Source organism: Eptatretus burgeri, chromosome 3 (genome assembly GCF_056783735.1).
Source record: "Eptatretus burgeri isolate ZD-2024b chromosome 3, Ebu_testis_v1, whole genome shotgun sequence".
NCBI classification, from domain to species: Eukaryota; Metazoa; Chordata; class Myxini; order Myxiniformes; family Myxinidae; genus Eptatretus; species Eptatretus burgeri.
The window spans coordinates 94,540,783-94,565,609 of NC_140963.1; the positions used below are offsets into that span (position 1 = coordinate 94,540,783).

Sequence of the window (24,827 nt, forward strand, 5' to 3'; positions counted from 1 at the left end):
ACCAGTTGGGTTCGGTCGTGCTTTGCGAGGTCGAGGGGAGGAGTGCTGCGAATGAGTGCACGTGCAGCTTGGGGGGTGGAGAGGCCCCAGAACCCCTGGTGGTAGGGCGAGTCTCCAGCGTGAGTGTCCCGGTGTGTGTGGTTACGAGTGTTGTCCCGGTGTGTGTGGTGCAAGTTGTGAGTGCGGCCCCGTGTGCGAGTGGTGTGGTGGCAAGTGTGCCGAAGTGTGGCAAGTGTCCCGGCACGCCATGTGTGGATGAGGCACCATGTGTGGAAGGAGCCACGGGTGCGGGTGAACGGCCGTGTGTGAATGGAACCACGTGTGCAAGGGCAATGGCATGCTTGAATGAGCGGCCGAGTGTGAGAGAGACTGTGTGTGTGAGAGAGCGGTATGTAAGGGAGATGACGGTCGGCATGTGGGAGCACGCAGCTGAGTCTCCCGGTGTGAATGTGAGTTTGATGGAGTGGAGTGTGAGCGTCGTAACACGCATGTGTGCGTGGATTGAATGGCGACGGAGACGGCAACAGAGAGACAAAGGCCGAATAGCGGCCGTAGCTGTAACGGTGACCGCGCCGGGCTCACCCAGTAGCGAGCGCGCGGTCCGTGCTGTGCAAAGCACGAGGCCGCCACGTGCTCGCTTGCGGGAGTGAAGCCCGGTCCGGAAACGCCAGCGGTGGATTTGCCGATCCCGCGGACGGACAAAGTTTAGGCAGGATTTCGGATTCAGACCGGACGGGTTCTCCACGCGGGCGTGTGTGTTAAGCTCCGACGGGCAGAGCACATGTGTTCGCGTGGCGAACCCCTCGAAGCGTGAGGCTTGGTTTTTTTAATGTGCGGAGTGGCGTCATGGCACATGTGGTTGGAATCCGGCAGGAGGGTGAATCCCTGCCGGATGGTGCCCTCCAAGAGGGACGAGGGACGCGAACCGCTGCCATGACGTCACGGGCAAAGTGCGCAGGTTGCGAGTTGCCGCGCTGGTGCTGCGCGTAATTGGAAGAAAAAAAAAACCAAGCCTCGCTTTCGGGTGAACAGGATTCCCGGGCATGGGGTGGAAGACCCCCTGCCTGGGCACAGGATGGAACTAGTTAGGGGGAAGGGTTAGCTTAGCTAGACCGGCTCCATGGGGCAGGGGTAAGTCCTCATGGAGCCCGTGGAATGGATTAGTTAGAGGGATTTTTAGTCAGATCTGGGATGGAGAAGGGTTTATTTGGAGACATGGACAGACAGTGAATGTGTAGTGGGGACGTCGTGCTCAATGGAACGTGCTATAGTTTAAGGGACGACGTGGGAGCACGAGGTAGTTACGGGAGGTAGTTAGAAGGATGGCAGAGTTCAGCGGTGTGTGTGTTGAAGAGTTGGTGATTTGAGTGGAAACATGTGCTTGTTGAGTGAGTGAGGCCAGCGGGTCTGAGTGAATGAAGCGAATGTGGAATGCATGGTGCGATGAGTGATTGGGGAGAGGAGTGACTCCCGCCCAAGGGACCCCGGGGTCAGTGTAGAGTGAGTTAGCTGGGTTAGTCAAATTGACAAAATGGAGGTCCTTTTGTTGTTGGTGGGAAAGTAGGCTCGAAACTCGTTTGGAGGGGTGCAGGAGCCCTGTTGAAGGGCTGGGAGCGTGGCTGCGAAAGGTGAGTATCCCTGAGTGGGTACTCCCGGCACCGGCCTAGTCGGTCGTGGTCGGCCAAGGGCCCATGGGGGGCCGGGATAGCGTAGTGGGCACGGGTGTGCCCGCATGATGCCGGGGCCCGGGGCGCTGTTAGCCGCTTGGGCAGTGTTATGGGCACGGGTGACCCTCGGAAAGGGGCCTGGGAAGCCAGCCTGCCACGTGAGCGTTGCAGGGGAGTTACAATGGAGGGCACTCCCCGGTGTTAGGGAGCTGGTAGGCTCGGAGGCAGTGTAGTGCCCGGGGGTGCCATTGTTCGAGAATCGGCAGAGGGTCGTGCCTCCCAAGGGAGCCACGCGTCCCAGCCGTGAGACCGTGTGAGGGCACGGGAAGAAAATTGGGAGAGCTAGGCCCAAAATTGAGAGGACACCAACACAGACGACGGGAATCTGGGTTGTTAGAACCAATAGATTAAGCGAGAGGCGCTTGTTGAAAGCCCCGGGGTAGTTTAAAGGTTAATGGTTAGGGTACGTTAGGAAGTGTACCCCTCCGCACCATCCTTCCCTTCGCTCTCGTTGTGGGCCGCTGGACCCACTTTGGGCTAGATCGCTGAAGTCTAGGGAGGCCATCTTGAGGCTTAGATTGGGCCTCGACACAGGACGCTAGCTCTCCCTAATTCCCCTCCAGGAAGGGAATGTAGGGGTTGGGAGTAGGCTAGGAGACGATAGGTTAGCCGAACAAGGACGATAAAGGCGGTTAGGGGACGATTTATAGTGGGGAAGTAAAAATAAAAACAACAACAAAATAAGTTGGGGCAAAATTGGGTTGTACAAATTAAGGGAGTGGGTATGGACAGTGACAGGCAAAGGCGATAGGTTGGCAGGGAGACCGTAGGGTAGGTCCGAGCCCGCCTTCCGAGTGGCCAGCACCACCGCATTCTCTCCACCAACCTCCACTGAAAGGCAAAGGCCGGCCCACTTCATCGGCTGGCTGTGATTTGCTACGAGGCCTGTACCGGCCGGATCGTCAGCAGCTGTGTTACTGCAAGGCCTGTGCTGGCCGGATCGTCTGCTGGTGTTTTGCTTCAAGGCCTGTTTGCTACAGTGGCCCTGCTTTGCCATGCCATGCCTACTGCCCTCGTCATTTTGCCCCGTTCTGTTTTGATTTCCCCCCCCCCCCTTGTTCATTGCCCTGTGTGCCAGGATCATCAAGCAACAGTTTGCACGCTGCAAGAACTGTCCTGTTGGCAGCTACAACACGGGCCTGCAGTGGCGGCCCGTGCGCCGGTTGACTTTTGTTTTGCTTCCTGCAGAGTCCATAGATCCTGAGCCATGGTTTCGTGTAAAATTTGTAAGTTAAGATTAAGATGTACTGGAAATAAGAGTGCGCCCCCGGTATGTATGTCTTAGCGCCGGCAATTTTATTTAAGTCGTCCGTATGAGTGGGTTTGTTGAGTTAGTTACTCAGCCCGTAGGTTATTTATTTTGGGGACACGAATACCATGAATGTCGCACTCAGGGATCCGAAGGTAAAACGTACTCAGGGAGAACTACACATGATGGCACACGAGAATTTGACGACTCGGGACGAGTCTGTGAAAAGGGGAGGGGGTAGTGTTACGGATGTGGAAATTCGCATTACACCATAAAGGGCCCGTAGGTGAGATATCTCTAAGTACATGTGTAGTTAGCCCAAACCCGTTGTAGAGAGGGAATTTATGTGATCCATTCGGGCTGCGATCCTTTGAGTTAGGCGTTTTTCTTTTTCTATCTTTTATTTCAAACACACAACATTGCAACAACCATGCCATCCCCATCACAGCGCCAACCACACTGCAACCATGCCACCTCCACCATCTATGCTACCACATCTCCGCCACTTGCCATTCAACAGGCTCCGTGCGGTTACGATCTCCGCGGAGGAACAAACAAAAACCAACAAGGATGCTCGGTGGGCTTTTCCCACCTGTTTTTCCCGTCTGACTTCCCCACGCTTTGGAGTGGAGGAAGAGCGATGCAGGTCAAAGGTCACAGGTCATGTAAAGGTGGGGCCTCTTTTTGGGGGAATAATTTTCTGGCTCCGAGCCAAAAACTGACTCCTTCGGCGCCCGGACGGAGCAGGGTGGAGGGAAAGCATGAGGGAACGCCTTTTTCAGGAACCCTCTCGAAGGAAGGTGGAGCCGAGAACGGGGCGGGGTGAAAGGCAGAGCCCCGGGCGATAAAAGACGGACACGGGCGGGCGCAACGAGCACTTTTTCTTCCTCTTCGTCTTGGCTGGTGGTTCGGTTGGTTATTGTGGAGAGTTGGTCTTCAGGAAGAGGTCCTGTGCCCACACCTTGGCGAGCGGCCCTGTCATGAAGGCACGGACGGGAGACACGGCAGGGCCGTTGCGAGGTGGACCTGTGCGTCCGGACGGGGAGTGCCGGAGAGGGTTCGCCGGCCGCGAGAGAGGTTGGGGCCGGGCGCGACCACGCTGACGGTTGCGGGAGAGGGACTCACCAGCAAAAGGGAAGTCACCATTTTCTTTTCGGGGTTTTTGTATGGATCTTGTGGCGCTGTGTCTCGTAAAGTCGAACTGTTTAAGTGTTGCCGTGTGAACGCGTATTCGGTTGTAGCTCTGCATCGTTTCTTTTGTTTTAATTGCTTTATGTGCATTTTGATTGTGTATGGCTGTAAATACGTGCCTTACGTGCGTGTGAATAAAATGCTTGCTTGTTGAACTGTTTTCCCGTTTCGCTTTGTCTTTTCTCTATTGACCCTCCATCTTGCTTCACGTAAAGGGTTCGTAGTGGGTGCAACGCCCGGTAAATAATCTGAACCGTCGAGGTCGACGATAACACCACTCGGTTATCCAGATAGTACGGAACGGGCCGCCCAAGCGGCTCGTGTCCGGAGTCGACCTGCGGCGAGGTACACTCGCTCGGTTTACCATCCGCATGGGTACTTCGGTAGGTCGAGTTTGGCAAACAACCCTATCCTACGCGGGTGGCTGATTGGCACGATTGTGGTGAGGTCGAAAGGCCCACCCGTGACTGGCTCCGGGCGATAGTTCCCGGAGGGTCACGACTGAATTGTCCGTCCGGTGAGCGACGTGCCGCGATCCGAGTTACCTGGCCGTCCGCACGCCGGCGGGCGCAAATTCGCGACAATATATATATATATATATATATATATATATATACATATATTTATATATATATATATATATATAAATAAACATATATATACATATATATATAAATAAACATATATATATAAATAAACATATATATATATATATATATATATATATATATATATATATATATATATATATATATATATATATATATATATATATATATATATATTGGGCCTTTAGGGGGCTGGCAAGGGTTGCCCCCCAAAAATATTTATTTTCTCTCTTCGCAGAAACTACACATTCCATTCTGGTGAAACTTGACCACAGCCGACATCACCCATGATGTACTAATGATTGTTCATGACATTCAAAATATAAATTAAAAAAATTGGGTCCAAGAGAGTATAAGGAGGGTTCTTCACCCAAAATATGTATCTCCTTCCTTCTCCAACACTGCACACATATTTTTGATGAAACGACCACAACCTTCATCACCCATGATGTACCAAAGTTTGTTCACACCAATTACAAATAATAAATAAATAAAAATTGAGCTCTATGAGGGTTACCTCCCAAAATATGTATTTTCTTTCATCTCCAAAACTACACACAATTTAGATGAAACTTGACGACAACCATCTTCACCTGTGATGTACCAAAGTTAGGCCACACCATTAAAAAAAAATTGAGGTTGGGGGGGGGGGGGTGGGTTGCTCCCCCAAACTAAGTATTTACTTTCTTCTCAGAAATTAAAAACACAATTCTGATTAAACTTGACTACCACCGTGATGTACCATAACCCATGATGTACCAAAGATTGCTCATGACATAAAAAATATATAAATAAAAATAAGAAGAAGAAGTATCGGGATCGAAGAGGGGGGGGGGTTGCTCCCCAAAATATGTTCTTGCATTCTTTTCTGAAACTTGACCACAACTTTCATCACCTAAGAAGTAGCAAAGTTTGTTCATGCAATCAAAATAATAATAATTAAAAAAACAATATCAATAATAATTTCATTCCTGTTACTCAAATTATAACTGGTACAATTTTGGGGCTCTTTAACTTCCAAGAAGTGTGTGTGTGTTTGTGTGTTTGTGTGTTTGTGTGTTTGTGTGTTTGTGTGTTTGTGTGTTTGTGTGTTTGTGTGTTTGTGTGTTTGTGTGTGTGTGTGTGTGTGTGTGTGTTTGTGTGTTTGTGTGTGTGTGTGTGTGTGTGTGTGTGTGTGTGTGTGTGTGTGTGTGTGTGTGTGTGTGTGTGTGCAAATTATGCTTTCACATCCCAAAAACTTGCCCCAAAGCCTCAACATTTGACCTGCTTTATTCATTTTGTAATTTTTTTTTTCATTTTCAGTTCATGGAGTGCACTGTCAATTTATTTCTTACACAAATCAGATCAACACCCTCAAACTTGATGTCTTGGTGGTGAAATTGTTCTCAAAACATCATGAAGTAAAATTGAGTGTGATAAACTGATATCAAAAGTAATTATGTGAATTTGAAATTAGCCTGTTTTCTCATTTTAAAGACAATGGCCTTATTCTTCGAATTGATCGTCACATATGGGTGCATTGTACTTGTCATCCAAGGAAAATGGAAGAGAACAGTGTATTTCACCCTTAAAAGTTACTATGTAGTTAGTTTCTTGCATGAAAAAAAGAAGAGGGAGGGAGGAGTGGTGAAAACACTCAAACTATCAAGTAAATGGGTTGGGTTCAGAAGAGTTAATGGGAGGAAGAAAGATCATGGTTCAGAATGGGGGATGACATGATGTCATGCTCCACTGGCTGCTTGAAGCCATGGAGGGAAGATTGGGAAAGAACGGCCTCTGGAAGGATCTTTCATAAATGAGAGAAATGAGAAACAAAGGAGTTGAGATGTGCAACCAGCTTGGACTGTGGAAATTTAACCCAGAGCAGGTGGCTGGAAGAATATGTGCATCCAGGAGTTGCTTGGGAGGGTCGGAAGACTGAAAGAGCAGAGTGAGCAATATCGGAGCAGTTGTTGTTTAAAAGAAAAACAAAAATAAAAACAAACTACTGATGTGAAAGCCACAGACCTTGTGCTTCGGTCACATCAGGGAAGATTCCAATAATATTGAGAGCTTTATATTCCACAGAATCCAAAATAAAACAAATGTGTTGTTGGGGCACCAGCTGATAGGGAAGAACGGCACTCCATTGAGCTATGGACAAAGGCCGCGTAGACTGAGTAGCTCTGATATTTTCAAAGAAAGAGTTGGATCGACGGAAGATGCCCAGTTTGCGGTTGCATGGAAAAGCCACGTGGCTTTGCCTCCCATGGAGAGGGAGGGTTTGGGGAGTTCTCATTAATTGCCTTGCTAACTGAGGAAGACAAAAAAATAAAAAGATTTCACAAGATGGCAAGAATTGAGATTGCATCATTTTCCCCCAGTCACCGACTGCGTTTGGCTGAAGTCAGGTTTGATGTTGTCTAGTGTCTATCTGTCTATCTGCATGCAAACTGTTTTGTGCTTCCCTCTCCCGTCCCTCTTGTTTCCTGCTCCCCTTGTTATATGATCTGTGTGTTAGCTCTTATACGAGCCTTGATATTGTATTTTTTTAAGTCTTATCGACATTTTAAAAACATTACACAACCCACCTGGGACACATCGATGGTGTCTTGTTCAAAGTCGAAAAATGGACCCTGGATTGACATTCCTGACTTTGACAGACATCATGGTTGCAGTGCAGACACTTGGTGTTCGTTTTTGTTCACTTAAAGTGCTGATGTGGTCACCAACACACACATGATATCAGGCCCATGAGATCTGCATTTGACATACTCATGCCTGGTGAAAAACGGCTACGAAGAAGAAGAAAAAGAAGAAAAAGAAGAAAAAGAAGAAAAAGAAGAAAAAGAAGAAAAAGAAGAAAAAGAAGAAAAAGAAGAAGCTTATTGTAAACATAGGTTTAAAATTGAAAACGAAGTGTAAATATTCATTCTGCATATTTTAAAACACAGAACTGAATTTCTAGAAAATCATTTTAAGGCATTTTTGTTACAAAGTAAGAAAAATTACAAGACCTTATCATTATCTCAGTTTTGTGTGTGACTTTAATAGACGAGACTGTCCTTTGTTGGGGAAGGGGTGAAGGATAGGCCTGTTTATACCCTGCAAACATGAAGAAATTTTATTTTATACGAGAAAATACAACCTGTCGCCTCACTGACAGCAATACGGGGGGGGGTGGGGGGGGGGGGGGGAGGAAGGGGAGGGGTGAGGTGAAAGGCAGGAGGGAGGGGAAAGAGAGAGTGAGAGGAGGGAGGGAAAAGGCGAAGGGGAGGGGGAAGAGTTTGGAGGTGGAGAAAGAGGCAGGCACAGGGGGTATCTGGCGAGGGGTGGGGGTGTATAACAATTGCTATGTTGCCGGATTATGCGGATAAAATTTATTGTGCATTAGTTGGGGGTGGTGAGGGGGGGGTGAAAGTTTCTTATTTTGAAGAGTATTTTTTTTTGTCAATTTTTCTGAGATTTTTGTCAACTGGAAAGGGTCTAACATGTGAATATACAAGATTTTCAGGGATGATGAATTGGAGATTAGTATTCTTCAATTCCTTCATATGTTCTGTTGAGTCATGTTAATGATATGCTGTCTTTATCACTGCTGAGACTAGCTTTACTGTTTAAAGGAAACCTTGTGGAGATACTAAATTGGTGTCATTTATTCTGCTGACTTGTGTACACAATAACGTTTTACCCCTCAACTTGTATCTTATTATGGGCATGTTAAAGGTCATGATTCTATATCTTTTCAACTATCAACATAGTGGTTGTAAAGATGCAGAATGTGAAATAAAGTACTGCTTCCATTTAAGCATGTCGAAAAATAATAATAATAATAATAATAATAATAATAATAATAATAATAATAATGAATCCCTCCCCCCCAAAACATTCCCGACTCCCATTTCATTGAGCAGAATATTACCGCAAACCCAACATTTTGTTTTTTGGGGGTCTCATCAAGTTCGACCATTGTGCGACAGGTTAGTTTTTCCATACCAATGCTTGTTGTGATAGCAATATTCATAAAAGTACGAGAGGAACCATTGCACCAGAAAATATGCAACTCAACTGGCTGACAAGCGAGGGTGCAATACTACCATCTGAAGAATAATGGCTGACCCCCTCAAAGTCACAATTCCCACTGCAAAAGGATGATAAACAGGCAACCTGCACATTAACGAGTCACATTTTAGGCTTTTAAGCCATCAGAGCAAAGGCTGTTGAAGTATCTGGTTGAAATCTGCACAGCATTCTGATAATCCCAAAAATCTTTTATTTCTCTACTGGACCTGAAATGAGTCACCATTTAGGCTTTCAAGCGCTGGGACCAAATGCTGTCGAAGTGTATGGTTGCGTAATGGTCATATGAAATGCACTTTGTGGCCAAATATACACCTTCAAAACAATTGCATATTTGTGGTTGAGTCGACAAGGAATAACTCATTATCGAGTCATGATTTCATAACGAAAGGGCAAGAAGGTGCTCCAAGCCGCAAGATGACAGTAGCAAAACAGGAACTCACCGCACTGAAATCTAGCAGGTCGTGGAGCTCGCGATCAGTGCAGAATGGTGGTATACGCTGCCCAGAACCACTCATCATTTGCCTGTGCTCCACTCAACAGCAGTCAGGACGTTAGAACCCACAGCCCAGCAAAGGGCATTTATTGATGAGTTTGAGACGAGCTTCAAAAGCTCCAGGTAATTCAAAATGATGATTCCGGGCTGAAGAACGGGTGACAACAAACAACATTGGCCTCGGGTTAAAAATTGTGCAGTGAAACATCAATGCATAAGCAGTTATGTATATTAAAGCATGCTGTTTATTTTTTGAAAGACAGCTCGTATTTTTCTTCCTTTTGCCATGTGCCATAATATGGGGAAGCTCAAAGCATGCAAGATTGGCCCAAGCCTTTCATGAACTAGCTGGCTGGGCCTGGCATTTAACTGGAGCTGACTTGAGCACTAGTTTGGAATTTAGCAGATGTGTAATCATTCACCAATTTGTCATCATAATCAGGGTTATTTTTAAAATTAATGATACATTGCAACAATCAGACAAATAACTTGCTTGATAAATATAACAAATCATGGTAACTAAACATAATCTTTGACGTATAATGTAGCAAGGGTTTGTATGTGTGCTATCGACCCATTGGATGGACAGCTGGCCTGACACCATCCAGTTATAACCTGAAAAGAAAAAAAAAAACATACATCCGCCAATTTGGTAAGCCCAAGACATCTTTGGAAGTGATATGTTGACAATCGACATGCCCTCCTAAGTTTTTCATTCGGTGTGAAACAACCGAAGCAACTGTTGAAAGGATCATCAAATATCGAAAGGTTGGAGCCAAAAGAAGTCATGGGCCTTGCGAATGTGACAGTGACAGTGACAGTTTGCATAAACTTCAGGTTTCATTCAAGCCTCTGGTGTTTTTACTTCATGTCCGTAACCCGGGTGATTTTTATTTTGGGAGCAATTGAGGCAGCGGTCTGTTGCTTATGCACCGCCCAAATAAAGGGACATGTCAGAAGAACGTATTGCACAATTGGGACAAGATCACCTGCAGAGCAGGTACTCTGCAAGTAATAATAATCATAATAATAACTCGAGAGTTCATAGAACACGATACCCCACGCAGTGTTCAAGTTTATACCTCAGTTTTAATAAAACAAGCCGGTAGGCGACGAGGGATGCGCTAGGATTGAAGCGCTGGATATGATGCTTTTCATTCTGACCGATCCACCGACGAAGATTCACTGCCAAGACGTATTGGTTCACATACAATTGTCCCTCTGCCTGGCAAGATTTTTCCGATTGCGTATTTTGCCAACTGGCACTCCTCATAAAAAATGATGGTAAATAGACACCCTATTTTTGAAGGACTACCATTTGAAAAATAATCGGTTTGCTGGTTTGTGCTGTGGAGCCTCGCGTTGCAGACACACACACACACACACACACACACACACACACACACACACACACACACACACACACACACACACACACACACACACACACACACACACACACACACACACACACACACACACACACACACACACACACACACACCCTGATAAACTTCTCTCAATGCTCTTGTTTGACCACACCTCCTGAGCCACACAATATTTTTCATAAGCCAAGCCCACTTCCCATAAGCCACGCCCACTTTCCAACGCCACTCCCACTTTAAATAATAAATTATTGGAGGTGGTGTGTGGGTCGTGGAATCGTTTTTGGTAAATAAATAAATAATTGAAGGTGGTGTGTGGGTGGGGAATCGTTTTCGGTAAATAAATAAATAATTGGAGGTGGTGTGTGGGTGGGGAATTGTTTTCGGTAAATAAATAAATAATTGGAGGTGGTGTGTGGGTCATGGAATCGTTTTCGGTAAATAAATAATTGAAGGTTGTGTGTGGGTCGTGGAATTGTTTATGGTAAATAAGTAAATAATTAAAGGTGGTGTGTGGATCGTGGAATCGTTTACGGTAAATAAATAAATAATTGGAGGGAGTGTGTCAGTCGTGGAATCGTTTTCGGGAAATAAATAAATAATTAAAGGTGGTGTGTGGGTCGTGGAATCGTTTACGGTAAATAAATAAATAAGGTGGTGTGTGGGTGGGGAATCGTTTTCAGTAAATAAATAAATAAATAGGTGGTGTGTGGGTCGTGGAATCGTTTTCGGTAAATAAATAAATAATTTGAGGTGGTGTGTGGGTGGGGAATCGTTTTCGGTAAATAAATAAATAATTGGAGGGAGTGTGTCGGTCGTGGAATCGTTTTCGGGAAACAAATAAATAATTAAAGGTGGTGTGTGGGTCGTGGAATAGTTTATGGTAAATAAATAAATAAATAAATAAGGTGGTGTGTGGGTGGGGAATCGTTTTCGGTAAATAAATAATTAAAGGCGGTGTGTGGGTCATGGAATCGTTTATGGTAAATAAATAAATAAATAAGGTGGTGTGTGGGTTGTGGAATCGTTTACAGTAAATAAATAAATAATTGGAGGAGGTGTGTGGGTCGTGGAATCATTTTCGGTCAATAAATAAATAATTAAAGGTGGTGTGTGGATCGTGGAATCGTTTTCGGTAAACAAATAAATAACTAGAGGAGGAGCACTCGGGAGAGTGCAAAACCTCCGCCGCCAATACTGCTGGGTCACTCAAGTGAACCTTATATCTTATTCATTAAATATGATGTCAACAGTGCTGACAGAGTTATAGTTCTTTTCTTCAACATTTTCTTTGGGAGTGGGGGGGGGGGGGCGTTGGAAATCACCTAAAGCATGTAGAAATGCAAAAAAAAAAGAAATCGAAATTTTGTTGAAAAAAAAGTTGCAAAAATTTTTTTTTTCTCTAACAATGTTTTTTTTGGGGGGGGGCAAGTCCAAAATTTAATGGCATGATCCTTGGTCCATACCTAACCCCCACCCCCACCAAGTTTCGTCGAAATCCGTCGAGGAGTTTTTCCGTAATACTGTTCACAAACAAACAAACAAATAGAAAGGGGTGAAAACAGTAACCTCCATCCATCTTCGAAGATGGCGGAGGTTCATGAAAGGTGGTGTGTGGGTGGGGAATCGTTTTTGGTAAATAAATAAATAATTAAAGGTGGTGTGTGGGTCATGGAATCGTTTTCGGTAAATAAATAAATAATTGGAGGGTGTGTGGATGGGGAATCGTTTTCGGTAAATAAATAAATTATCGGTTTGCTGTTTTGTGCTGTGGAGCCTCGCGTTGCAGACACACACACACACACACACACACACACACACACACACACACACACACACACACACACACACACACACACACACACACACACACACACACACACACACACACACACAAACGGAAAACCTGATAAACTTCTCTCGACGCTCTTGTTTGACCACACCTCCTGAGCCACACAATATTTTTCATAAGCCAAGCCCACTTCCCATAAGCCACACCCACTTTCCGACACCACTCCCACTTTTCATCAACCATATCCACTTTCCCTAAGCTCCTCATAAAAAATGACGGTGAATAGACACCCGATTTTTGAAGGACTACCATTTGAAAAATAAAGCCTCAATCAAAAATCGGCTCGAGTAAAATTTTCTAAATATCTCCAAGTGTTCAATTCCGAAGTCTCGCTTCTCTACATTCAAAACTGAAGGACAAGTATTGAAAATACTGTACGCGGTTTTTCGGCCACTGCACAGCAACGGGTGGTTGCTCGGCAACAAAATTCAAACGCGCACATTCCCAACAAATACTGCACAGGTTTGCAAAGTTTCATCGAAATCGGTTTGCTGGTTTGTGCTGTGGAGCCTCGCGTTGCAGACACACACACACAGACAGACAGACAGAAAACCCAACAATAAGGGATATCTAGCATATATAGCGAATCCAATTATGATTTTAAATGTATTTTTTTTAATCTGGAAGTCTATTGCTACTGATGCAGTCTTTCTTATCCCACCCTTATACACTGGAACAAGATGATGTTGAGTCACAGTTTAGGAGATGGAGGCTGTATTGGTCACCATAGAATGCAGCATCAATCAGCATTGTACATAGCCATACCAACAGCCTCTTCTTCACTGCGATACTACTGCACCCTCTATAATATGACACACCCACTTCCCAGGGGTTGTGCTTGACTGACCTTGTTACGTACACCACCCCTTAGAACATGTCCAAGTACTACAAAACTGGAGGTCCTTGGAAGTATTACGAAGGTGCTTTATATTCTAGTGTTCAAATATGTAATAAAATATAAATGAAGGTTTAAAGGTGTATAAATAAATTCCAGGTTTTACTACCGTTTTACGCAATGTCCATAACATCACCCCACAACTTTTTGTTTCTTTACAAGAGTGACGCTCATGGAAGAGCAAGGCAGAACTGACAGCGGAACAAGCATAGAGGGAATAAAAGAACAAGAAAAGTGGATGGGAAGGAGGGAAGGAAAGTTAATCTGGCAAGCAATATGGTTGCGTTTGGAAAGGTTAATGGAGGTAAGAAAGATCATGGATCAAAATTTGGGAGGACAAGAGATGATGGTGCACTGTTTGCTTGAAGTGCTGGAGGAAAAAGTGAGAACAGCCTCTAGAAAGTATTTAATAGAGGCGAGAAATGAGGAATTAAAAAAAAATATATATTGAGGTGCGCCGCAAGCCTGGATTTGGAAGTTTAACCAGGAGGGGTTTTCTGGAAGATCACATGCATCCTGGAGTAGAAAGAGAGGGTCAGAGAACTGAGAGAGCAGAAGGAGCATTATTGAAGAATATATGGTAGAAAACAGAGACCACCGACCTGCCTCCGATGTGAGAGCAACAGACTCTGTGCTCCAGCCTCGTCATGGGAGATTCCATCATTTTGAGAGCTTTATGTTCAACATAATTGAGGAGAGACAGATGTGATGCTGCGGCACTATCACATAGGGGACAGCAGAACTCCATTGACCTGTGGATAAAGGCTTTAAAGATATTTTCCAAGAAAATACTTGGATCAATGGAAGATGCCAAATGTGCAGCAGCTTTGGAGGCTTGCTTTGCTCTGTGGTTGGCCGAGAAATGTCAAGGTTGATGGTGAGGCATAGATGTTCAAAAGACTATACCTCTTCCAATGGATGACCAATAGTGGAGCAACTTAGCATAACAATTGTGCATTTTGTGAGGAAAGCACCAAATTTGGCACACCAGTAGCCTATCATATTATGAACAGATTTGGATATTGGGCCATCTCAAAATTTTTGATGGCAGTGGAAAATGGCTGCCACAGCCATCAGCGGCTGAATTTGAGATGGCCCAATATCCAAATCTGTTCATAATATGTTCGGCTACTAGTGTGCCAAATTTGGTGCTTTTCTCACAAAATGCACAATTGTTATGCTATATTTAGCTAAGTTGCCCCACTAGTGGGGCAACTTAGCATAACAGAGATTTTCTGTGAGTAAACACAACTCGGAGCGAACTCACATCTTACATCCTACCGACAGGCGCCACAATCCTACTGAAAGGTGGCCATACAGCTACGGTCAGAGTCTATAGAAAGGATCATCATGTTAACAGCCATGGTGTTCCATACAACCCATGGCTGTTCTAAAAGTATCATGCTCATATCAACGTCGAGTACTGTGCCTCTATTAAGGCCATCAAATACCTTTACAAGTACATTTTTAAAGGTCCTGACCAAGCCACAGTGACATTTGAAAGAGAGAAAAATCACGTTCGACTTGGCGAAATGCCAGCAAAATTTGGCAGCGGCATGTTAGACTACCTGGTCCGAGACTGCAGACGATGGGCAGGGTAAACATAGTTCACCCATGCCATGGTGAAGTCTTTTACCTTCACCTCCTGCTGCATCACAAGACCAGTCCCAACAACTACCTAGATCTATGGATGATCAATGGACAGGTGTTTGAAACATTCAAACAAGCCTGCCAACATTTGAATCTCCTCGAAGATGACGAGTGGATGCAGTGTCTGGCCGACGCTGCAGAGACCAACATGCCATCAACCCTCAGACACCTGTTTGTCACTGTATTGCTCTTCTTGCCAATCCATTGAACCTCTTTCGGACCAACCTGCTGGCTCTTTCAGAAGACTTCCACTTCCGCCGAAGACAACAAGGCTTGAATGCTGAGGAATTGGAATCTGCATCTGAAAATGACGTTCTCTGCAATCTTGATTATCGCTTGATGCAGCCTGAAAGCAAAACAGTCAAGTGTCACCTTCCAGCTTCAGATCATCATCACCGCTATCAACTTGACAAGGCTGAGGAAGAATCAGAGCCCAGAGGAAACGTATTCTTCAGGGAACATATTAACCTCCTTAATGCTGAACAGGTAGTCATCTTCAACAAAATCAGAGAGCATATTGACAGTCGAGAAGGGTGTATCTTCTTCCTGGATGCACCTGGTGCCACCGGCAAGACTTTCCTCCTCAATATAATTCGAGCATACGTCCATATTCAAAACCGCAATGCAGTTGCCACGGCATCTTCTAGAATTGCTTTTTTACTTTTGCGACTCGGCCACACTGCCCATTCACGTTTCAAACGACACATCCCACCGGAACATACCTCAACTTGCAACCTCATGCCACGAGACAAAACCAGACTATTTCGCAAGGCTGCAGACCTTCTGCTGTGGGACGAAGCACCCATGAGCCACTTCATGAGAAATGAAGAGGATGGTGATGATGAACCTTTTGAACCCGACACTCAAGAATCACACCTTCTGAACCAGGGAGACTTAAATGATCTTGTAAGAGATCTCTCGCTGTCAAAGGCGAAGGCAGAGCTGCTTGGATCAAGGCTGCAGCAGTGGAATCTACTTGAACCTAACACCAAGATATCCTTGTTCAGAGCACGTCACAGAGACATGGCTGAGTTCTTTGAGATGGAAGACACGATGACATTCTGCAGTGACATCAACGGTCTGTTGAAAGAACTTGGGTGTGATCACGATCCTGCAGACTGGCGCCTCTTCATCGACTCGGGGAAGAACAGCTTGAAGGCTGTTTTGCTCCACAATGGCAACGAGAAACCATCAGTCCCACTGGCTCACGCGTTCGGCATGACAGAGACCTATGAGACTATGCGGCAGCTGCTTGATTCCATCAAGTACAATGACTTCAACTGGCACATCTGCGGAGACTTGAAAGTGGTGGCGCTGTTGTTAGGGCTGCAGTCAGGCTACACGAAATACATGTGCTTCCTTTGTCTCTGGGATAGCAGAGACGACAAGAATCACTGGACGAAGAAAGATTGGGAAGAGTGAAAAGAGCATGTACCTGGTCGACACAACGTGAAGCATGTCGCCCTTGTCGACCCAGCCAAGGTTTTCCTTCCACCACTCCACATAAAGCTCGGCTTGATGAAAAGTTTTGTACGGGCAATGGATCTGAATGGGCGTGGGTTTTTATACCTCAAGGAAAAGTTTGGCAACACCTTGTCGGAGGCCAAGATCAAGGCTGGTGTCTTTGTTGGACCGCAAATCCGACAGATTATGAAGGACTAAACTTTTCCGACAACTCTAAACCCCAAAGAGCTGGCAGCGTGGAGGAGCTTCAAAGCTGTGACGGACAACTTCTTGGGGAACGAGCGCGCGGACAACTATGAAGAAATAGTGCAGCAGATGCTGGAGTCCTTCAGGAAACTTGGCTCCAGGATGTCCCTGAAAATCCATTTCCTACACCAGCACCTGAACTTCTTCCCTGACAACTTGGGAGCAGTCTCGGACGAGCACGGCGAGCGATTCCACCAAGAGATTTCACTCATGGAGACGCGTTACCAAGGGCGGCACAACCCGAACATGATGGGCGATTTCTGCTGGTTCCTGCATCGTGAAACTGACACAGAGCAGCACAAACGCAAAGCCAAATGCCTAAAGCATTTTTAATTACATTCTAGTGGAGTTTTTCTGTAATTTCTATAATTTTGAAGCATTCATGATGAAATAAATGAATAAATGAATTTTTGTAAATTTCATTGAAATCCTGACTTCTAGGCAATGGGAATATTTCTGTTACTGAAAATCCTGACGTGATACAGCAAAACGGTTATGATTTTTGAAATCAGCGTACCCAAATTAGTCTAAATCACTTTACACATCTCCAGTAAAAAAATTTTGTTGTTCAGTGTTATACAACACGTAAGCAGGCAAATAGAAACAACAGGCAAGCACATATACAGGCAAATAGAAACAAAAGCAATGGAAAGCACGACGACCGAATATGATTAATAAATGTACAGTCACTTAGGCAGTTTTACTTGACAGACGGCACCACGACAACATTCATTCAAAAACCCAAAAGAAACACAAGAAAAGACCCCCTCACAGACAAGGGGGTCAGGCTGGACCACTTGGGTCTACATGACACAGGACCTGGGAGACCGAACGGGTCCCGCGAGACCGTAGCAGGTTACCTGCACCCTCGTGGTGCGACGGTCAGTGAGCTCTCTCCGGCACTCTCCTCCCGACTGCACGGTAGAGCTGGTCCTCCTCACACAACCCTCGCGACTTGGCGTTATCAGTACCACGACGAAGACTAAGCTCCAGCTCGAAACCACGTCGTTCCACGAAGCCACCAAAAGACTGAACCACCACGAAGACGTCCACCACAAGAAGGCCTCGACCTCCAGAAGGCTATGAACCACAGGACCAGAAGGCGATGCACCACAAGACCCCCAAAAAAGACAGACACAGGGCACCCCGAAGACCAGGACCAAGACCAAGACACGAAGCTAGCGTGCTGTCCGCCTTATATCCCATGGGGCTCAGCGCTTCACCCCTCCCAGTTTTCAGCTCCGCCTCCCTTCGAGAAGCTTCTCGAAAAGGGGCGTTCCTCAGCTCGGAGCACCTCATTCCTCGTATCCACCAATCGTGAGCGAGCTGCCTCGCCCTTCCACTCAAACCAAACGCGGAGAAAAAAAGGCGGGAAAATCCGCGCGTCATCGCAGTTCCTTCCTTGGTCCCTTTACTTGGTGCTCTCGGACGGCTTTCGACGCGGAAAGGGTTGTAGCGTGGTGTGTGGAGGATGGTGCTCGATAGCTGGCAGAGCGGCGGAGATGGTTAGATGGTGGCATACTAGTTGTGGCGATTGTAGCGTGGTTGGCGTTGTGGTTGTTTGGGGGGCAAAGTTGGTTGCTGTAATGGTGGTCGAGGTATGGTCCGTTCAAAATAACGATAGAAAAAGAAAAACCTACCTCAAAGGGTCACAGCCCGGTGAACACGAAGAATTCCCTCGAAACAACGGTGGGGAAACCTATCTGAACACTCACTTACCAGGATAACTGATCTAAGGAACCTTTATGGTGTTCTGCTAATTTCCACAGCTGGACCAAAATAAATATATATATATATATATATATATATATATATATATATATATATATATATATATATATATATATATATATATATATATATATATATATATATATATATATATATATATATATATATATATATATATATATATATATATATATATATATATATATATATATATATATATATATATATCCTGGTGTTGGCTCAGTGGTTAGGGCAGCGGCTTGGGATCCAAAAGGTCCTGAGTTCAAGCCCCGTTGAGCCACTGAATTAATACACCAGGGGGTTGACTCAGCCTGTCATTCTTCCGAGGTCGGCGAAATGAGTACCAGTATACTGGGCCGCTGTATACTCCGGTTAAAATAGGTGTACCATATCCCTGTGTCGTAAGAGGCGACCAAGGTTGCGTCAGGAAGGGCATCCGGCGTAAAACATGTGCCAAATCTCTATGCGGATCATACGGATGATCCGCTGTGGTGACTCCTTACGGGAGCAGCCGAAAGAAGAAGATATATGTGTGTGTGGAAATATATGTATATATATATATATATATATATATATATATATATATATATATATATATATATATATATATATTGTTGCGGTATTCGCGCCCGCCGGCGTGCTGACGGCCACGTAACTCGAATCGCGGCACGTCGCCCACCGGACGGACAATCCAGTCGTGACCCTCTCGGACTAACGCCGGGAACCAGTCACGGGTGGACCTTTCGGTCTCACCGCGATCGAGCCAATCAGCCCCCGCGTGGGATAGGGTTGCTCGCCAAATTCGACCTACCTAAGTACCCACGCGGAGGGTAGACCGGGCGATCGCACCTCGCCGCAGGTCGACTTCGGACACGGGCCACTTAAGCGACCCGTTCCGTACTATCGGGATAACCGAGCGGTGTTATCGTCGACCTCGACGGTTCGATTAATTATCGGGCGTATTCAGCCCACTACCAACCCTTTACGTGAAGCAAGATGAGGATTCAATGAAGGAAATGACGAAGCGAAGCAGGAAACAGTTCGACACAAAGCACATTTATTCGCGACGAACGGAAAGCACACATATTCAATTCCACCAAAAGCACATAGAAAAAACACAATGCAATTTACACAAAAAGCAAATGTAAAAGCGAAGACACAATGCAGAGCTAATACCGACTACCGAGCACACGGCAACACTTATACAATTTTACTTCACAGACGGCGCCGACAACACATACCCAAAACCAAGGAAAAGAATACCCTCAAGGATGAGGCGGGCCTGAGGCCGAGACCGGGTCGGGCCTACCCGTCTGGTGATGAGACGCGGAGCGGCGATGGTGCCTCAACTCCGCGGGCCTCGCGGGCAGTGTCTGGTAGGGGGTGGGAAAGGGGCCCCCTTGGTCGCACTATCTCAGCGCGGGGGGAAACAGGAGGGGGTTGCTGATGCTCGGGGTATAGAGGATTTTTATTGTCCCGCGACGAGCGTCACCACCTCGGCCAGGTCGCGCTGTCGGCCTCCCTGGGGTGCAGCTCCCTGCACGACGCGAGCACCCCCTCGTCTGCCCTCGCCGCCTCTCCACAGCTCCGTCCCCTCCGTTCCGACTCCAACGCACACGACGACCAGCTCCTTCTTGCCAACTCCACCGCCCGCGAAGTCTTGACTCTCTGTTCCCTCTCGACTCTCCTACTCTCTGGACTGACGAACACGGTCGCTTTTATCAGCCCCGTAGCTTCGCCCTCTCATCTTTGACCCCCTCCCTTCGACCTTTCACCTCGCTCCCCATTGGCCCGAGAAAAAGTGGGCGTGAATGCTTTTTGATCCATAAATTTGCAGAAATCGATCGCCCTCCAACGCCCTGGGGGCGGGGCCAATTCGCCCCTCGCTCACCGATTGGACGGCAAAAAGTGGGCGTGTGTCGTTTTTGATCCGTTTTTGAAGCACAAAATCCGTGATTTTGTACACGCTGTTCGGCGCGCGCCCTGCACGAGTCCAACACCGGTACCCACAGGCGGCGCAAGAACGGTGACGATGCGACGGTTGCGAGGTGTGACGTGAAGGTCGTGGGGGTTGTGGTGAAGCGGTGGTTGGTGGTGGTAACAATGGCGGTTGGTCCAAATTAAAGATAGTAAAAGAAAAACGGCTATCCTGAAGAGTCGCAGCACGCATAAATGACATGTATTCCCACTAGACAACGGGTTTGGGCCTAACTACACATGTACTTACCGAGATACCTCACCTAAGGGACCTGAATGGTGGTTTGCGAATTTGGTAACCACAACACTACCCCCTCCCCTTTTTACAGACTCGTCCCGAGTCGTCAAATTTTCGTGTGCCATCATGTGTAGTTTTCCCATAGTACATTTTACCTACGGATCCCTGAGTGCGACATTCATGGTATTCGTGTCCCCAAAATAAATAACCTGAGGGCTGCGTAACTATCTAAACAAACTCACTCACACGGACGACTTAAATAAAATTGCCGGCGCTAGACAGACATGCCGGGGGGCGCACTCATATTTACAGTACATCTTAACCTCAACTTACTAATTTTACACTAAACCATGGCCCAGGATCATTGAGCTCTGCAAAAAGAAAGCAGTTAGCAGGGAGCCAGGCTGCCCGCATGCAGTCTCTGGCTCAAACAATGCAGGTGACAGGGAACGTGGCTGGCTGCTCACACGCAGTCCAAGGCCTTCCCTTTTGAACTGAACGCAGTGAACCACAACGGTGCATGGGCTGCACAAACGCAGTCTCCGTGCCAGCTCAAGTGGCACACGCAATGAGCACAACGAATGGATGCATGAACACAAACACGGTGCACGGGCCGCCACTGCAGGCCCGTGTTGTAGCTGCCAACAGGGCAGTTCTCGCAGCTTGCAAACTGTTGCCTTGCGGATCCTGGCGCACATGGAAATGAACAGGGGGGGGGGGCAAAGCAAAAATTGAACGGGGCTGGTGAACGTGGGCAGTGGGCATGGCATGGCAAAGGCAGCAGGCAAACTCAGCCCGCAGAATAAGGCCGCTGCAGGCAAACACAGCCGGCAGATGAACTGGCCGGCACAGGCCTTGACGCAAAACACGGCCAGCCGATGGCACAGGCCTTGCAGCACAGCAGCTGCAGATGATCCGGCCGGCACAGGCCTTGCAGCAAAAACAGCCAGCCAGCTGAAGTTGGCCGGCCTCCGCCTTGAAGCAAAACACGGCCAGCCGATGAAGTTGGCCAGCCTTTGCAGTTCAGTGGAGGTTGGTGGAGGTGCTGGCCACTTGGAAGGCGGGCTCGGACCAACCTACCTGTCTCCCTCCCACCTATCGCCTTTGCCTGTCACTGTACATACCCACTCCCTTAATTTGTGAAACCCCAATTTAGCCCCAACTTATTTATTTATTTATTTATTTTTTTTTTTACTTCCCCACTATAAATCGTCCCCTAACCCCCTTTATCGTCCTTGTTCGGCTAACCTATCCTGTCACCTAGCCTACTCCCAACCCCTACGTTCCCTTCCCGGAGGGGAATAAGGGAGAGCTAACGTCCTGTGCCGAGGCCCAACGAAGCCTCAGAATGGCCTCCCCAGAGTTCGGCGATCTTAACACCAAGTGGGTCCAGCGGCCCACAACGACAGCGAGGGGATGGATGGTGCGGAGGGGTACATCTCCTAATCTACCCTAACCATTTAACTGTTAAACTACCCCGGGGCTTTCAACAAGCGCCTCTCGCTTAAACTATTGGTTCTTACAACCCAGACTCCCGTCGCCTGTGTTGGTGTCCTCACAATTTCGGGCCTCGCCCCCCAATTTTCTCTCCGTGCCCTCACACGGTCTCCTGGCTGGGACACGTGGCTCCCTTTGGCAGGCACGACCCTCTGCCGATTCTCCCGCTATGGCACCCCCGGGCACTACACTGCCTCCGAGCCTACCAGCTCCCTAACACCGGGGAGTGCCCCCCATGGCACCTCCTCTGAAACGCACACGTGGCAGGCTGGCTTCCCAGGCCCCTTTCCAAGGATCACCCTTGCCCACAACACTGCCCACGCGGCTAATGGCGCCCCGGGCCCCCGCACCAAGCAGGCGCACCCGTGCCCACTACTCTATCCCGGCCCCCCATGGGCCCATGGCCTACCGCGGCCGACTAGCCTGGTGCCCGGGGTACCCACTCAGCGATACTCACCTTTCGCAGCCACGCTCCCAAGCCCGTCAACAGGGCTCCTGCACCCCTCCAAATGGGTCTCGAGCCTACTTTCCCACCAACAACAAAACGACCTCCATTTTTCAATTTGACTAACCCAGCTAACTCACTCTACACTGACCCCGGGGTCCCTTGGGCGGGAGTCACTCCTCCCCCCAATCACTCATCGCACCATGCATTCCCCATTCACTCCACTCACACAGACCCGCTGGCCTCACTCACTCACCAAGCACATGCTTCCACTTCACTCACCAACAACTCTTCAACACACACACCGCTGAACTCTGCCATCCTTCTAACTACCTCCCCTAACTAACTCGTGCTCCCACGTCATCCCTTACACTATAGCACGTTCCATTTTACACTACGTAGCTAAACTACGTCAACTCTACACATTCACTGTCTGTCACTGTCCCCAAAATAATCATTTTATTTCCCAACCTAAATCTGGCTACAATCCCTCTAACTAATCCATTCCACGGACTCCATGAGGACTTACCCCTGCCCCATGAAGTCGGTCTAACTAAGCTAGCCCTTCCCCCTAACTAGTTTTCATCCTGTGCCCAGGGTCAAGGGGGTCTTCCACCCTTTGCCCAGGAATCCTGTGCACCCGAAAGTGAGGCTTGTTTTTTTTTTTTTTCATGCGCAGCACCTGCGCGGCAACTCAGAGCTCGCGCACTTTGCACCTGCCCGTGACGTCATGCAGCTGCACGTGTTCCTCGTCCCTCCTTGGACGGTACCATCCGGCAGAGATACCCCTCCTGCCGGATTCCAACCCCACGTGCAGCCATGGCGTCAACGTGCGCATAAAAAAAACACAAGCCCCACGTCTCGAGGGGTTCCCCACGCGAACACATGTGCCTTGCCCGTTGGAGCTTAACACACACGATCGCGTGGAGAACCCGTCCGGTCCAAATCCGTTTACCTGCCTAAACTTTGTCCGTCCGCGGGATCGGCAAATCCACCGCGTGCGTTTCCGGACCGGGACTTCACTCTCGCAAGCGAGCACGTGGTGGTCTCGTGCGTTGCACAGCACGGACCGCGTGCTCACTGCTGGGCGAACCCGGCACGGTCCTCGAAACAACCACAGCCGCTACTCGGCTTTCGTTCCTCCCATGTCGCCGTCGTCGCCATTCGACCCACGCACACCTGCGTGTTACGACGCACACAGTCCACTCCATCACATTCACACCGGGAGACGCGGCTGCGTGCTCCCGCATGCCAACCGACATCTCCCTCACATACCGCTCTCTCACACACACGGTCTCCCTTGCATTCGGCCGTTCACTCCCGCGTGCCTCACTACTCACACAAACCATACTACTCACACACGCGGGGGCACTCAACCGCTGTGCCTCATCCACACTCCGTGCCTCACTCACACACGCGGGGGTACTCACCCGCGGTACCTCACTCATACACACGGCGACACTCAAACACGCGGTCTCTTCCACACACGGTGCCTCACCCACACACGCGGGGGCACTAACCCGCGGTGCCTCACTCATACACCGTGCCTCATCCACACACGGCGTGCTGGGAAGCACGTACTCTGGCACCATTGCCACCACACCACTCACACACGGGGTCGCTTCCACACACGGGGACGCACTCACACCTTGCACCACGCACACAGGGACAACCACACTGGGGATTTGTGTCCCCCCAAGGGTCTCCGGGGCCTCTACACCCCCAAGCTCTCCGTGCACCTGTTCACAGCGCCCGTCCTCTCAACCTCGCAAAGCACGACCGAACTCACCTGGTCGTGACTCGCCTCAAGGGGGCATACTCCCTCCCCTCGTTCCTGGAGGAGGCCATCCAGGTGCTCGCACTGGGTCTCTACACGCTCCGCGAGCTCACCCCCATTGTCCTCCACTACCTCCGTGTGTGTGTGTGCGTCACTTACCCCGTCCTCACCGTGCAGTCTCTCCTCTATCGTTCCCTTCCCGGCTACCGTCACTGCCAACTCTTCACCCTTTACCTCCCTTGTCTCAACTATTATTATTTCCTTTGTCGTCATTTCGTGTCTCGTCTCACACGTTTTAGTCTCCCCATTTAATTTTTCC

At 47.8% G+C, this 24,827-nt stretch overlaps 1 protein-coding gene across 15 annotated transcripts in view; it reads right to left on the reverse strand.

Moving 5' to 3' along the window:
- Positions 1 to 24,827, reverse strand: part of LOC147030477 (transcription factor 12-like) — a 336,231-nt gene that overhangs the window by 304,410 nt on the left and 6,994 nt on the right. For 12 of the 15 annotated variants that reach the window (XM_085874584.1, XM_085874582.1, XM_085874583.1 and 9 more), the window contains exon 2: positions 9,278 to 9,477. In XM_085874584.1, coding sequence (XP_085730710.1) covers positions 9,278 to 9,355 — 78 coding nt within the window. In that variant the 5' untranslated portion in view covers positions 9,356 to 9,477. Of the gene's footprint in view, positions 1 to 7,345; positions 7,550 to 9,277; positions 9,478 to 24,827 lie in introns of those variants that run through there. The other 3 variants (XM_085874595.1, XM_085874590.1, XM_085874585.1) reach the window with 2 other exon arrangements.